This window comes from Typopeltis vanoorti, chromosome 22 (genome assembly GCF_054136105.1).
Source record: "Typopeltis vanoorti isolate ZY-2024b chromosome 22, IOZ_Tvanoo_1.0, whole genome shotgun sequence".
NCBI classification, from domain to species: Eukaryota; Metazoa; Arthropoda; class Arachnida; order Uropygi; family Thelyphonidae; genus Typopeltis; species Typopeltis vanoorti.
Window position 1 is genome coordinate 92,568,886 of NC_143570.1, and position 13,906 is coordinate 92,582,791.

Below are 13,906 nucleotides of genomic sequence, written 5' to 3' on the forward strand. Positions count from 1 at the left end.
CCTAACTTCGTTTGTGGGCGATTGGCTGCACATTTTATTAATAATAAGTAAAATAATCATTTCAACACGTGTGTTTTGTGTCCCTAAATTCGTAAATATGAAAACTCTGATCTGGTTGCCAGGATTTGAAGGAGATGAATTAATTCTGCAAAGGCAGAAAACAAAAATATGTGGAATGCAGAACATAGGTTATAAGGATAGAATAAGCATAATTGCATGGTCTGGTGATAAAGAGATGATATGATTTTAAATGTCTCATGTGATGTTTCATAAGAAGTAACTGTTTTTTGCATGGAGAGTCGTAGGAGCATGGAATGCATTCCTTGAGAGTGCAGTAATGAAAACAAGTATAAGGAATAGTAGGATAGACTGTGTTGTCTGAAGTGAATCTTCCACAATGAATCTTATGACTCTATGGCAGTCCAGAATAATATCTTATTGTTGAGTAGAAACAAAGAGTGATTACAAACAATTTTAGTTAATTTGCAAGAAATATTAATAATAGCATTACTATGCAAATCACCCAAAATTTTAAGTGACAATATTGAAGGAAAACATTAGTACTATATTTAAATGATTCAAGGTTGTCTTCTATAACCAATTTCTTAAACACTGATATGGTAAAAATAATCTAGTGAATTTCTGTGCCACCAAGACACAATCCTATCTTATTTGTTAGAAAAAAGATCTTACTTCACTCTCCTACTTTTACTTCCTGAAAACCAGATCGTATTTTGATTTTCAGTGTCAAGATCAGTTTCTCTTCTTGGACTAAGTTTCACATGTAGCTTATTCTGTCCCAGACACATTACATTCACAAAGTCTAAAATTGTTGTGTCCTCTTTTGTTCAAATGCTACATCACAGCTGCATAACTCACTTTATAAATCTCCCCCCTACCCCAACCTCAGAAAATTGCTCTTATATTTAAGGTGGTGCACTGAAACCTCTCCTAAGAGAGCAGTTAATAAATGATCCCTTTCTTACAAACTTACTACAGTTGCTTCCTCATGTATGTATGCTTTGGTTCTGCATTTTTTATGGCTATTTTCATGGGTGCTGTTCCCCTGAACTAGCCACCACCATCATTCCTCTACTTCCTACCTCATTCTACATCATTCCTTAAGTATGTCACAATACAGGGAGATGTTGGTCACTATCAATGCATACTTCAGCAAACCTTCCCTACCACCTCACTGAATACCTCCAGCTGTTCAAAAAACATAAATCATTTTCCTTCTTTCTCATTAGCCAACCTGTGTTTACATGTTTTTTTTTTTTTTTTTTTTTTTTTTGTAGTTTTGTTGACCTTCCATGTGTGGGGTTTGAGAAATATGTCTAGAATTTAAGTTAATTTTTTTTTTTTTTTGAAACCCTTGGTAGGTATGCTGACACACAGGAAGTGGTTTATCTAGAAAACAATGCTGATTCTATTCAAGTTCTTCATTCATACTTGGTAAGTTACTAGATATAGTTTTATATAAATCTTATCAAATACAGTAACACCACAATTTCTGAGTAATGCTTTCCATAAGAAAGTAACTTCAACTTGAAATAATTTTTTCTAACATTACTAGATAGGAAAAAAAAGAATGGCTTTGCATAAGGAAGATTTGACACAAACTTAATAAAAAAGTAGATATATATCAGGATACAAATTATTATTATTATTACTCCAAGACTTCATGCAGTCAGAGACTCATCTAGAAGGTCCTATTATCTCTCTCTCTCTCTCTCTCACTCACACACACACACACACACACACACACACACACACACACACACACACACACACACACACACAGCTCATCATACCGTATCTTAAACACACTCAAACTCCTTGCAGGCACCACACTCTCAGGCAAGGCATTCTGATCATTCACAACTCTGCACGCAAAAAACCTGCCTCTCACACCCTCTTTATACAGTTTCAAGGGCTAACCTCTGGTTCTCCCCTGATCTCCCACTATTTTCTGTAGAAATTCCCCAGCATTGATCCTATAACAACCCCTTACCAACATGTAGGTCTCTATCATATCTCCCCTCTTCCTTCTCTCCACCAGACTCTGCAAATTACATCTTCTCAATCTTTCTTCATACTCAACATTCCAGAGGTCAGAAACTACCTTAGTCAGTTGCCCTTGAATCCTTTCCAACACACCTTTTCATCTTTCTGAAAACCAGGTGACCAAATCTGGGCATAATAGTCCATGCGTGGGCTAATCAAAGCCTTATACAATGGAACAAGAATCTCCCTACTTCTACAAGTCAGTGTCCTCTGCATCATTCCCAGAAGATTTTGTGTTGTCTTCACAATTTTGGCTATGTGTCCCCTAAATTTTAGCTCCTTATCCACTATCATCCCCAGATCTCTTATTTCTTTCACCTCCAATACTATATCCTCACCAAGCATAAATTCTGTATCCCATCTTTGTTTTCCAAATTTTAAAACCTTACATTTTGCAACATTGAACTCACATCCCCATTTCTGTGCCCAATCACTCAATGTATTCAAGTCTTCTTGTAAGGCCACAACATCTTCACTACTCTTCATGGTTCGTCCCAATTTTGCATCATCTGCAAACAACTGAATATCTCCATCTAAATCTTCACCAATAACATTAATATACAAGTTAAACAGTAATGGCCCTAAAACCGACCCCTGACGCACTCCACTAGTGACTTTCCTTTTCCTGGATATCGCTCTCCCATACACAACTTGCTGATACCTATCAGATAGCCAGTCTCCAATCCCATGCACTAATCTAATATCCAACCCCATCTGCTCTAGTTTGACTGTCTACTTATCATGAGGTACTCTATCAAAAGCCTTTGTGAAATCCAAGTACATGACGGTGTATCCTTCTCCTCTTTCCAAGGTAGCAGTCACTTTATTGTAATAAGTAAGTAGATTACTAAAACATGACCTCCCTTTAGCAAATCCATGCTATCCATCAAAGATAATACCATTGTTTTCAACCCAATTCTGGATCCTAGTTCTCACAAGCTTCTCCAACAATTAACTACAACACTTGACACACAAATGAGCCTATAGTTTGATGCTTGAGTTCTATCACCTCCTTTATGAAGTGGCACAATCTTGCCCTCCTTAGGAACTTGACCGAGTGCCAGACTCATATTAAAAAAATATGTCAAGGCAGGTGTCAACTCCATGGCACATTCCTTCAGAATACGTAGTGGTATATTATCAAGTCCCACAGCCTTATTAATATGTAGTTTACTCAACTCCTGATACACCTCTTGCTGACTTACAGTCAGTCTCGCCTACTCATCAACTGCTCTCCATGATGTCGCATTCACAAGTTTGAAAGACCCCTATGAATTGCTCATGAAGTATCTCCACCACACATTCTGCAACAGCTGTCTTTATGCCATTTTCTCCAATCAATGTCATTCTTTGATTTGCTGGCTACATATCGAAAGAATGCCTTCGGATTCTTTTTGGCTTCATTAGCTGCTGTTCATACCTCTCTTTAGCTACCCTCACCAACCAAGTCACCCTCCTTGGCTGGTCTTTGTAGACCTCATGGAATTGGTTATTTTCACTTCTCTTATGCTGCCTCCACAATGGCCTTTTTTTCTGTATCGCATGCTTAATCTCTTTATTCTCCGATCTCACACCTACCTTATTTAACCTTCTCACCATTGGAATACATTTAGACATTGCATCTACTAGATGGTTTTTGAAAATCCCCCAAACTGCATTGATCTCTTTACCAGCTAACTCCTCATTCCATGCTATACGTGCAAGCTGTCTCCTGAGCTCCTGATAATCCCCCCCCCTTGTACTTCCACATATACCCTTTTCTCATAGAGGTCCTCACACTGCCTGCACCCACTCAGGTAATCACCTCATGGTCACTCTCACCAATTGGTGGATGATTTTACACTTTGTTTATAATTGCATCCTCTGATGAGATGACCAAATCCAAGACCCTCAATCCTCATGTGCCCTCTGTTACATACTGTCTGAGGTAGTTATCCCTCCAAAACTCAAGAAATTCATTTTCTTTACTTCCAGTTGCTATTTCATCATTCCAGTCTATATTGCCATAATTAACACGTTCATTGCCACGCTACTTTTGCATAGTTTATTCCCATAAGCCAAGCAATTTCACTTCTTCAAGGTCAGTATGGATAATCTCATTGCCGGCTGTAAGTGTCATACGAGTATACTCGTAGTTGACTTGTGCAGAGTATATACCTTCTACGAGTATACACAGTTTTGCTGCTAGCTCCACAAGCCAAGCATTTTTACTTCTTCAAGGTCAGTACAGGTAATCTCGTTGCCAGCACAAGCGTCATACGAGTATACTCATAGCTGGCTTGTGTGGCTCATATACCAACTACGACTATACTTGTAGTTGGCAGCGAAAGTGATAAAATCACCTATAATGATCACCCTTTTCTTATTTGCTTGGCTAATTTGATTATACATTTTATTATCACCACCATCCAAATTAACTGGTCTATAACAACATCCAACCAAGTATTTGATTCCATTCACCTCTATCTCACACCATACCACCTCAAAACCACTAGTACTATTTCCCTCTTGCATTTCTACTTTTTATGGACATAACTCTTTCTCTATCATTAATAGCACTCTCCCTTTTCACCCCCTTCTATCCTCATGAAATACATCATACCCTTCCATATCTGTTCCTGTTAGGATGTTGTTCCAACAATGTCTCACTTATTCCAACAATCTTTGGGTGAACAGATGCAATTAGTGCAACCATTTCATCTGCCTTGTTTCTTTTACTTCTAGCATTTGTATACAAACACAACAGCTTATTTCTGGATCTACAGCTAGTTCCACTGATACCTCTCAATCGATGTGATCTCTCCATGCTCGACTGGGGCCATTTCCCTTTCTGCTTATTCATTTTAGAACCCTTTTCAATTCCAACTGTTTCCTCTTGATCCCAAGTCATCCCATTCCTTTCTTGCCTGCACATTCTCTCACCTCCTCTTGGAGCATTCACCTTTCTCACACTGTGTACCCCTGTCCTCTCTGTGCCTCCCTGCTTCTCTTGCACACCCATTCTCTCATTATGAAGATTTAATAGCAGACAGAGTTAGCAGAAAACAATGAACAAGAAGAAACTAAATTATAAGCATTCTAATATTCTTTGTTATATGCAGTGCCATTTCTGTGTATAAACATCTTCAAAATATGCATCCATAATCACCCTTGAAATCATTTGAATCATTCGGATCATTTTTCAATAAAATATGATAAATAATGTTTCTAACATTTGCAATTTCTTGTCACTTCACTGAGTGAATCAAGGTTATTGTACCTACTGCTTCTCCCTGATTTCTTTTTATTTGTTTTGTCCAGTACCTAAGAAATCATTTAAGTTATTATTTTTATTATTGTTATTATTCAGGACCTCTGTGGAGTCAGACATTGTGGGAGGCCCATCTCAGACAAGACAAAGTCCATCATACCATTCCTTAAACTCATTTACTGTTTGTACTCTCACTACCCAATCAGGCAATGCATTCCAAGATCCAACCACCCTCCATGCAAAGAAAAAAAAGCCATTCCTCACCATATTATTCACCATTTCCAGGGATACTTCTTCCTTTTGATCAGCCATACAAATGAATTCCCCAGTTTCAACCTTGTAACTACCTCTCAACAGTTTAAATACCTCAATCATACCAGCCCTCTTTATTCTATCAACCAAACTGTCCTGATAATCATTTTTGCCTTTTGACTCTCTCCAGAGGTTAATTTATCTCCTTCAATCCTGGCAATTAAATCTAAGAATGATAATCCATGTGTGTTCTGATTAGAGCTTTACACAATGGAACAAAAACTCCTCTGTCTGTCAGTGTCCTTCTTAGTATTGCAGCAATCAATTTTGCAATATGTCACCTAAACTTTGTCTCTAGTGATCATCCCTCCAAGGTCCCTTGCCTCCTCAAACAGAATATGCAGCTTTCCATCCATGGATCCCAAACTTCAAGGCCCTACATTTAATTGCAAACTGATGCCTCCACCATTCATTTGCCCATATGTCCAGCTCATACAAATCCCCCTGAAATAATTCCACATCAGCACTATTACTGATAATAGTGCTGATATACCTAGCTTTGCATCATCTGCAAACAAATGAATATCTCTCTGCAGTCCATTGACAATATTATTGATATAAAGGTTAAACGATATGGGTCCCAGTACTGAGCCCTAAGGAACTTCACTTGTAACCATCTACAGTCATCTAAACCTGAACTATATTCCTTTCAGAATCCCAACTGGCATCCTCAACATTAACTGCCCAAACTATACATTACGCAGCTCTTTCTGCCACAAGGGTGGCACGCGTGCATTCATGAGAACCAACATACCATGCCAGAGACTGAAAATCCTTGAATCCCACTGTTTGACTGCTTTTGCTCAGAATTTCTCTAGCAATTGAACCTGCCCTTTTCATATGCACCCTTTATCACTCTCCAAACTCCAACTACTCTGACCTCTTCAACTTTCTCTCTCTAAAGCTTGAATTTTTACAGTCTAAGTACCTCAATATGGAAATGAAGAAAATTTTAATAAATAAGAATATTAAAATATGTGTGATAATTAGAATATTTAAAGCAACAGTTTGGAGTATTGCAAGTTATGGAAGTAAGTCAGTATTGCAAGTTATGGAAGTAAGTCATGGACACTCAGAAAGAGAGATATGGAAAGAATTAATGCATTGGAAATGTGGTGTTCTAGAAAGATGGAAAAGATTAGCTATACAGAGAGAATATCAAATCAAGAAGTTTAAGAAGAGTTGGGACTATATTACAAGGGAAAGTTGAAGAGAAGCATGCTCATCTGCTGCAACCCTCTTTTTAGAGGATGCTGCCAGATGATGAAGTACCTCAATAGTGAAGTCATCCTTCTTGGGGACTTCATTATCCACAACTCATATTGACTCTCCTTCTCCAGTATACCAAAAAAGTTGGTGTACTTTTTCGCACTAGACACTCCTTCACAGCTTCTAACTCTATACAAAGTGCAAATCCACCCAGCCATGGAATATTACTCCCATATTTGGGGTGGTGCACCAAAATCTCTCTAAGAGAGGATTTTGGTGCCAACTTCTGGATTCTATCCAGAAGAGGGAAGTCTTGCTAATTAATGATCTCTGTCTCACAAACCCACTTCAATCCCTCTCACACAGATGTTCAGTTTCTGGCTTGTGCTTCTTCTACAGATACTTTCATGAACAGTGTTCTGCTGAATTGGCCACTATTATTTCTCCAGTCTCCTCCAAAATCATTAAAACAAGGGCCACTGCTAACCAATACCCTTTTACTCCACCTTAAACCTCACTAAACCAACTTCACTGCCTCCTCTTTTATTCCATCTTCTTCTGTCCTTTGGAACAGTCTACCCCTCACTCTGGCTTTCCCAAAGATTACAACCCTCAGATGTTCAAACAAATTGTAAACAGACTCCTCCTTTCTTCTATTCCTCTTGCCCACACCATGACCCTAGTGTGCGGATCAGAAGGGGGAAAAAAAATCTTATGTCTCCTTGATATTGCTCCTTCATATACATTTCTCTATCTATCAGACAGCCAATCCAATTCACAAGCCCATATGTGTAACTTAAATATCAGCATATCATGTGGAATTCTGTGAAAAGCTTTTGTGAAATAAAAACACGAGTATATGCCTTTATCTCATCGACTGCTCCTATGACTATTATAAAAAAACTCTTAGGTTTCTAAAGCAAGAGTGCCCCTTAACAAATCCCTGCTGACTCTAACAGATAACATTATCCTCATCTGCCCAATTTTTTGTACAATTGCTCACTAGTTTATCCAAAATCTTAATGACTACAGTGAAATACAAACACTGGCCTATAGTTTGACACTCCCATTCTACCACTGCCCTTTTGCAATGGAACAATCTTACCCTTCTTCCATTTCATGGGCACCTTTCCCATAGCCAGACTCTGATTGAAAAGCCTGAATGAAGCTGTTAGTTCCCTAGCACATTCTCTTAAATTCCATGGTGAAATCCCATCCAGTTCCATTCACATTTTCATTCGCTAGTTCTTGACAATAGGACTAGAAACTGTTTATAGATAATACAATAAGTGAAACTTCTACAATTCCATATTTTTTTATTATCTGTTAACTTAATTACTAATAATTGTGGTGAATCAATGATTAATTCTTCAATAATATCTAAAACCATTTTAAGACTAAAAATTAAAATATTTGAAATACCTAATGATTTATTAGAACTCATATTGCAGAGATCGTTGATTTTTTTGGGAAAAAATTCCTGCCAGTTATGAAACATATAAATTAAAATTTGAAGATCAAGCAAATATATAACTAATTTTTGTATACAAAGAACTACATGCCAACAGATACATCACCTTGGATGTTAACAATGGCAAAACAGAGAAAAAAGGTTCTGTAAATAACAAGAAAAAATGTAGAGGAAAAAAATTCTTCCCATTTTTATTATAATGCTGAATGTATTTGAAAAAAATCACATACTGATGATTAATATTACTTACAACCAATTAAATTAGAAATTTCTAAATAATCACACAAAAACGATATAAGTCCATAACACGTTACTTGTGGTATTGCTCTATTTAGGAAGAAATTTTTTTTCCTTATATTATTTCAGCATATTTTTGTCAATTTCTAAAATTTATTTTAACACTATGTAAAATATATTCAAAATGTGATCTGATTCAAAGCATAAATTTTGTAAGATCAAAATTGAAGTATTTAATACATCATGCAAATTGTGGAAACAACTACCATGTTAGAGTAAAACTTGAGTTTAATATAGACCAAAATAAACACTCGATGTTTTGACCTTCACATTAAGGTCATCATCTGGAGTATACACATATATACAAAGAAACAAGCTGCACTACAATTTACATGGAATGCTAAAGTTGCTGACCAACCATTACGACTATTGGCTTGACCTCTGGTGAAAAAAAAAAAAAAAGCCTTACTACATCAAAATCACCTAGCCAAGAAATTAGCATCGATACTCAAGAAGTTGGTAGGTCATCACCCCCCCCACCCCTCTATATAAAGAACACACGACACTTTATAAACAAAACTTAAAACATGACAGTCAGCAAAGATGATTTATTAGTCAGTTTTGACGTTTCTGCTCTTTTCACAAATGTTACAATCAGTGACACAATTCATCTCCTACAGAACAGATTTCTGCTCAACATTATGGCTCTCTTTGTCCATGTACTACGTTCCGGTTGCTTTGTGTGGCAAAATAAATCTTACCTACAAAAAGAAGGTACAGCCATGGGCTTACCTCTATTCCCCAATTGCTAACTTTTATATGGAAGCTTTTTAGCAACGTGCTCTTGATTCCTTGACTCTAAAATCTACAGTTTGGCTTAGATACGTTGATGATGTTTTTGTTATTTGGCTACATAGTCGTCAAACTTTAAACACATTCCACCTGAACAAACAACATGAGTGCATACAATTTACTATTGAAATTGAAAATCAGAACTCGTTCCTTTTCCTGGATACACTAGTTACACGTCTTCTCTCAGGCTGTCTATCCTTCACTGTTTACCGCAAGCCTACACATACCGGCCAATATATATATATATATATATATATGCTAACTCATATCACATTTCACAAAAATTTGGAGTCCTTAACACCCTCAAAAACAGAGCTATAACAATTTGCCCTAATAAACAAGCTCTTAAACAAGAATTAAAAATTATTAGCATTACATTTATAAATAATGGCTATAGCAAAATACCGTTAATAAAGTTCTTCATAAAACTTCATCAAAAAATAATATAGATTACAGTAAAACCATAGCTATCCAATACATTAAAGGTTATCAGAAAAATTAATAAAATCCTACACCATTACAATCTTAATGCTACTTTTAAACCACCTTTTATAAAATTAAAAAACATATTCAACTCCTCTAAGGATCCTCTTTCCCCCCTTCGCACATCCTGAAGTTTATTGCATCTAATTGGACTTTTAACTTACCTTATATTGGGGAAACTGGACTACAATTCCTATATGTAAAAAAAAAAAAAAAGAGCAAAAACGACACATTAAATTTAACAATTTTGGTGAAACAGGCTTCTCAGATCATGCTTTTAATACCCTGCACCCAATTGATTGAAAAAGTACTTCCTCATTACATCATACAAAAAACTTGGTATGAACAGAAATTTAAAGAAGCCTGTTAAATTTTTATTAACCACCCCAATCTTAACAATAATGGTGGCATAAAAATCCCAAGAATTTGAATGGCACACATTCAGCCAACTTAGTTTCCAGCAAACCCTGACTTTAGCAATTTTTCAGCTTTTATTAGTCACTATCTATACTGCTTGGTTGTAATTTATATGTATACTTATATAAGTAATAATTTTTTTTTATTTATGAATTTTTTCCTTTTTGTAAATATGTTGCTCTCCAGCTTAGTTTAATTTTGTAACCTAATGAATAATAATATTAGGACTCTAGCTTTTATGTAGTAAGGCCTTTTTTTCTTCACCAGAGGTGAGGCCAATAGTTGTAATGGTTGGTCAGTAACTTTAGCATGCCATGTAGATTGTAGTGCAGCTTGCTTCTTTGTATGTGTGTATACTATACTCCAAATGAACCTTAATTATGGTGCTGGTGCAATAATAATAAGTTCAGAAGTCAAAAAAACGGTAGGACTGGTTGGGATTTCACTGGTTGTTTTAAGAGAATGTGCAAAGGAACTGACACCTCCACTGTCTGGCCATTCATTGAAAGTTTGGCTACCAGAAAGTAGCTATTTTTTTATTTGCTCACTAAGATTCTGGAGAAATTAGCAAGAGATTGTACACAAAACTGGATAGATGAGGGTAGTATTAGATGTGAAGGTCAGCATGAATTTGTTAAATGACACTCCTGTTTCAATATTCTGATTGCCTTTTGCACAATAAAGTGGTTGAGAAGGTGAAGGTATATACCACTTTTTTTTTGCAAAGGCATTTCATTGGGTACCTCATGATAAGTTGATATTTATGTTGCAACACATGAAGTTAGATAACAGTTGGTGAATTGGATGGGAAATTGGCTCTGTGATAGATATCAGAGGGTTGTGTATAGGAGAGATGCATCAAGGAAGCAGATGGTTACAAGTAGGGATTCTAGCGATCAGTACCAGGACTTACATTTTTTAAACTTCATGTTCAGTAATATTATAATTGAGTGTTGCCGTAGCACGTGGCAGTGAATTTGAGCTGTGCTGAAGAAAGTGAGTTTTTAATGGGTGAATAGTCCGTTTTTTTTTTTACGTTTTTGATTGCTAAATTGTTTCTCTGGAATATGAGTGTACTATAGTGGTTGTTTTTTGAAGTTAGTGCTGTCGCGATATTGTGTATTTTGTTTACCGAGAAGACGTGGTGGATGCATAACGGTGGAAGACAAGACGAAGCTAAGTTTTCATTACTGTATTTAGTTTTATTTAGTGTACTTAATGTTTTGTTTTACTCGTAATTGTTTACTTATTTAGCATTTATTTATTTTTGATTTTGAATAATTAACAATTATGCTAGTAGTCCCTCGGCAGTGACGAATGATGGCAGATTCAGCTGCAGTCGCAAATGGCATGTCACCAAGTCCTCTGCCATTTGGGCAATATATTAAGAGAGTTTGCTGCATGCAGTATTTGTGTTGGATGTCTGGCTTGTGAAAGAGGATGGGGTGAGTGTGTGTTTAAAGTGCAGGCAGCAGGAGGAAATAAATGCAGCAGATATCTCAATAACCGATCTTGTTGCTCCCGGAACAAGAAATGAATACAGGAAGATGAGTAGTGTGATAGAAGAGAATGAAGAAAAAAATGTCAATGAGAAAATAATAGTTGATAGTGTAGAAGGCGTGAGTGACTGTGAAAGTTTAGATGGTTTTGTTTGGGAGAGTGAATTTCGATTTAGAGTGACTGACCTGCAGAGGGAGATAGAGGAGCTGAAAGAGGAGGTGGACTGTCTTGGGAGAAGTATGATAGGTATGAAAGATGAGATTAGAACAATGGAAGAGATAAATGCAAGGCAAATCGGAGTAGGGGAGAGAGAGAGTTTTGGGAATAATAGGAGAGGAGAGAAATTTGTGAATGACAAGAGAGGAGAGAGAATGGAATTGGATATGGAAATGGAAAGAATGGAAACAGTAGGAGAGACGGAATGAGAGAGGGGTATGGGAATGCTAGAGGAGGAGAAAATGGAAACAGTAGGAGAGATGGAATGACAGAGAGGTATGGCAGTGCTAGAAGAGGAGAGAATGGCATGAGAGAGGGGATATGGGAGTGCTAGAAGAGGAGAAAATGAAAACAGTAGGAGAGAGGGAATGGTAAGAGGTATAATGTATGGGAACTCAATGATCCGTGGTGTTCAAGATAGGATGCATGAGGAGTGTTTGCCAGGAGGAATGATAGAAAGGGTGGCTTTGGCAGTTAAGAGAGGTGAAAGGGTGGATGAGATGATTGTGATGGTGGGAACAAATGACTTGAGTGGTGGTGTAAATAGGGCAGCGAGAGATATGAGATTCTTGCTTGAGATGGTAAGAAAGAAGACACAGAGAGGAAAGATAATGTGTGTGTTGCCTAGGTATGATAATGATGAACTGAGCATAAGAGTGGTAATATTGAATGACATAATAGCTAGAATGTGTGATAAGAGAGGACTGGAATATGTGGATGCTTGGAGTGTGTTTGAGGACAGAGGAATTGTATGCAAAAGAGACCACTTACATTTGAATGAGGAAGGACATAGGCAGCTGGAGAGATTGCTGTTCTGAAAAAGTCAGTGTATCTCAGGAAGGATGGTAAAAGGGGTGGCCTCTTGTGGGAATGGTTACTTGGGAGAAGGGGGACGACATCAGGTAACACTGAGCTCAGTGGAGAATAGAGGTGATAATGCTGGGTATAGAAACAATGGCATTTATATGCTATATATTAATGCCAGGCATATCCGGAATAAGGGAGAGGAATTGGTGGCGCAGATAGCATCAGACTGGCCAAAAATTATTAGGATCACTGAGACGTGGTTGACAGAAGAGGATATAATAACAGGAATAGAAGTCGCTGAGCACAGCATTTTTTGGCAGGATAGGAGGGGAAAGCATGGTGGTGGAGTACTGCTTATGATAAGTGACGACCTATGTCCTCTAAGAGTGGAGACTTTGGAAGGCAGTGACACTAATGATTTTGAAAGCATATTGTGTGAGGAAGAGGTGGGCAAGACAGGATATTTAGTGGGGTCTTGCTACAGACCCATTAGTACAGAGGGTGGGGACCAGTAAATGTTTAGACAGTTGAGTTTGGCAAGTGCAAAAAGAATGATTGTTATGGGAGATTTTAACTACAGCAGTATAAACTGTGGAGAAGAAGATGCATGTAGCAATAAGGAAATGGAATTTCTAGAATTCTTCAGGAACAAATATCTTAGGCAACATGTAATAGAGGGAACAAGAGGTTCAAGAGTTTTGGATTTGGTTATAGCATCAGAGAGAGAGAGAGATGGGTACATATGTGGAATTATAAGGCAGGTGATTATAATAGTCTAAGACGTCAACTTCGGGAAGTTTCATGGAGGGAGGAATTGGAAGGCTGGGATATCATTACTGCATGGGAAATTGTGAAAGAATATTTGTTAGCAGCAATGGTAAGTTGTATACCAAGAGTGAACAAGAGGACACAATTTGGAGTAAAGTGGATGATAAACAATATTAAACAGGAATTGCACGCAAAAAAGAGGCTGTGGAAGAGATATAAGGAGACAGGTGAAGAGAAGATATATGAAGAGTATAAGACACAGGCAAGAAGAGTGACTAGTATGGTAAGGAAGACGAAATCGGAATAAGAGATGAGAT

The 13,906-nt window shown here is 37.2% G+C and overlaps 1 protein-coding gene across 2 annotated transcripts in view; it reads left to right on the forward strand.

The window, feature by feature from the left end:
• LOC150094569 (integrin alpha-9-like) overlaps positions 1 to 13,906 on the forward strand; it is an 806,800-nt gene that overhangs the window by 610,068 nt on the left and 182,826 nt on the right. For both annotated transcript variants that reach the window (XM_090411876.1, XM_090411877.1), the window contains exon 21: positions 1,383 to 1,455. In XM_090411876.1, coding sequence (XP_090268002.1) covers positions 1,383 to 1,455 — 73 coding nt within the window. The remainder of the gene's footprint in view (positions 1 to 1,382; positions 1,456 to 13,906) is intronic.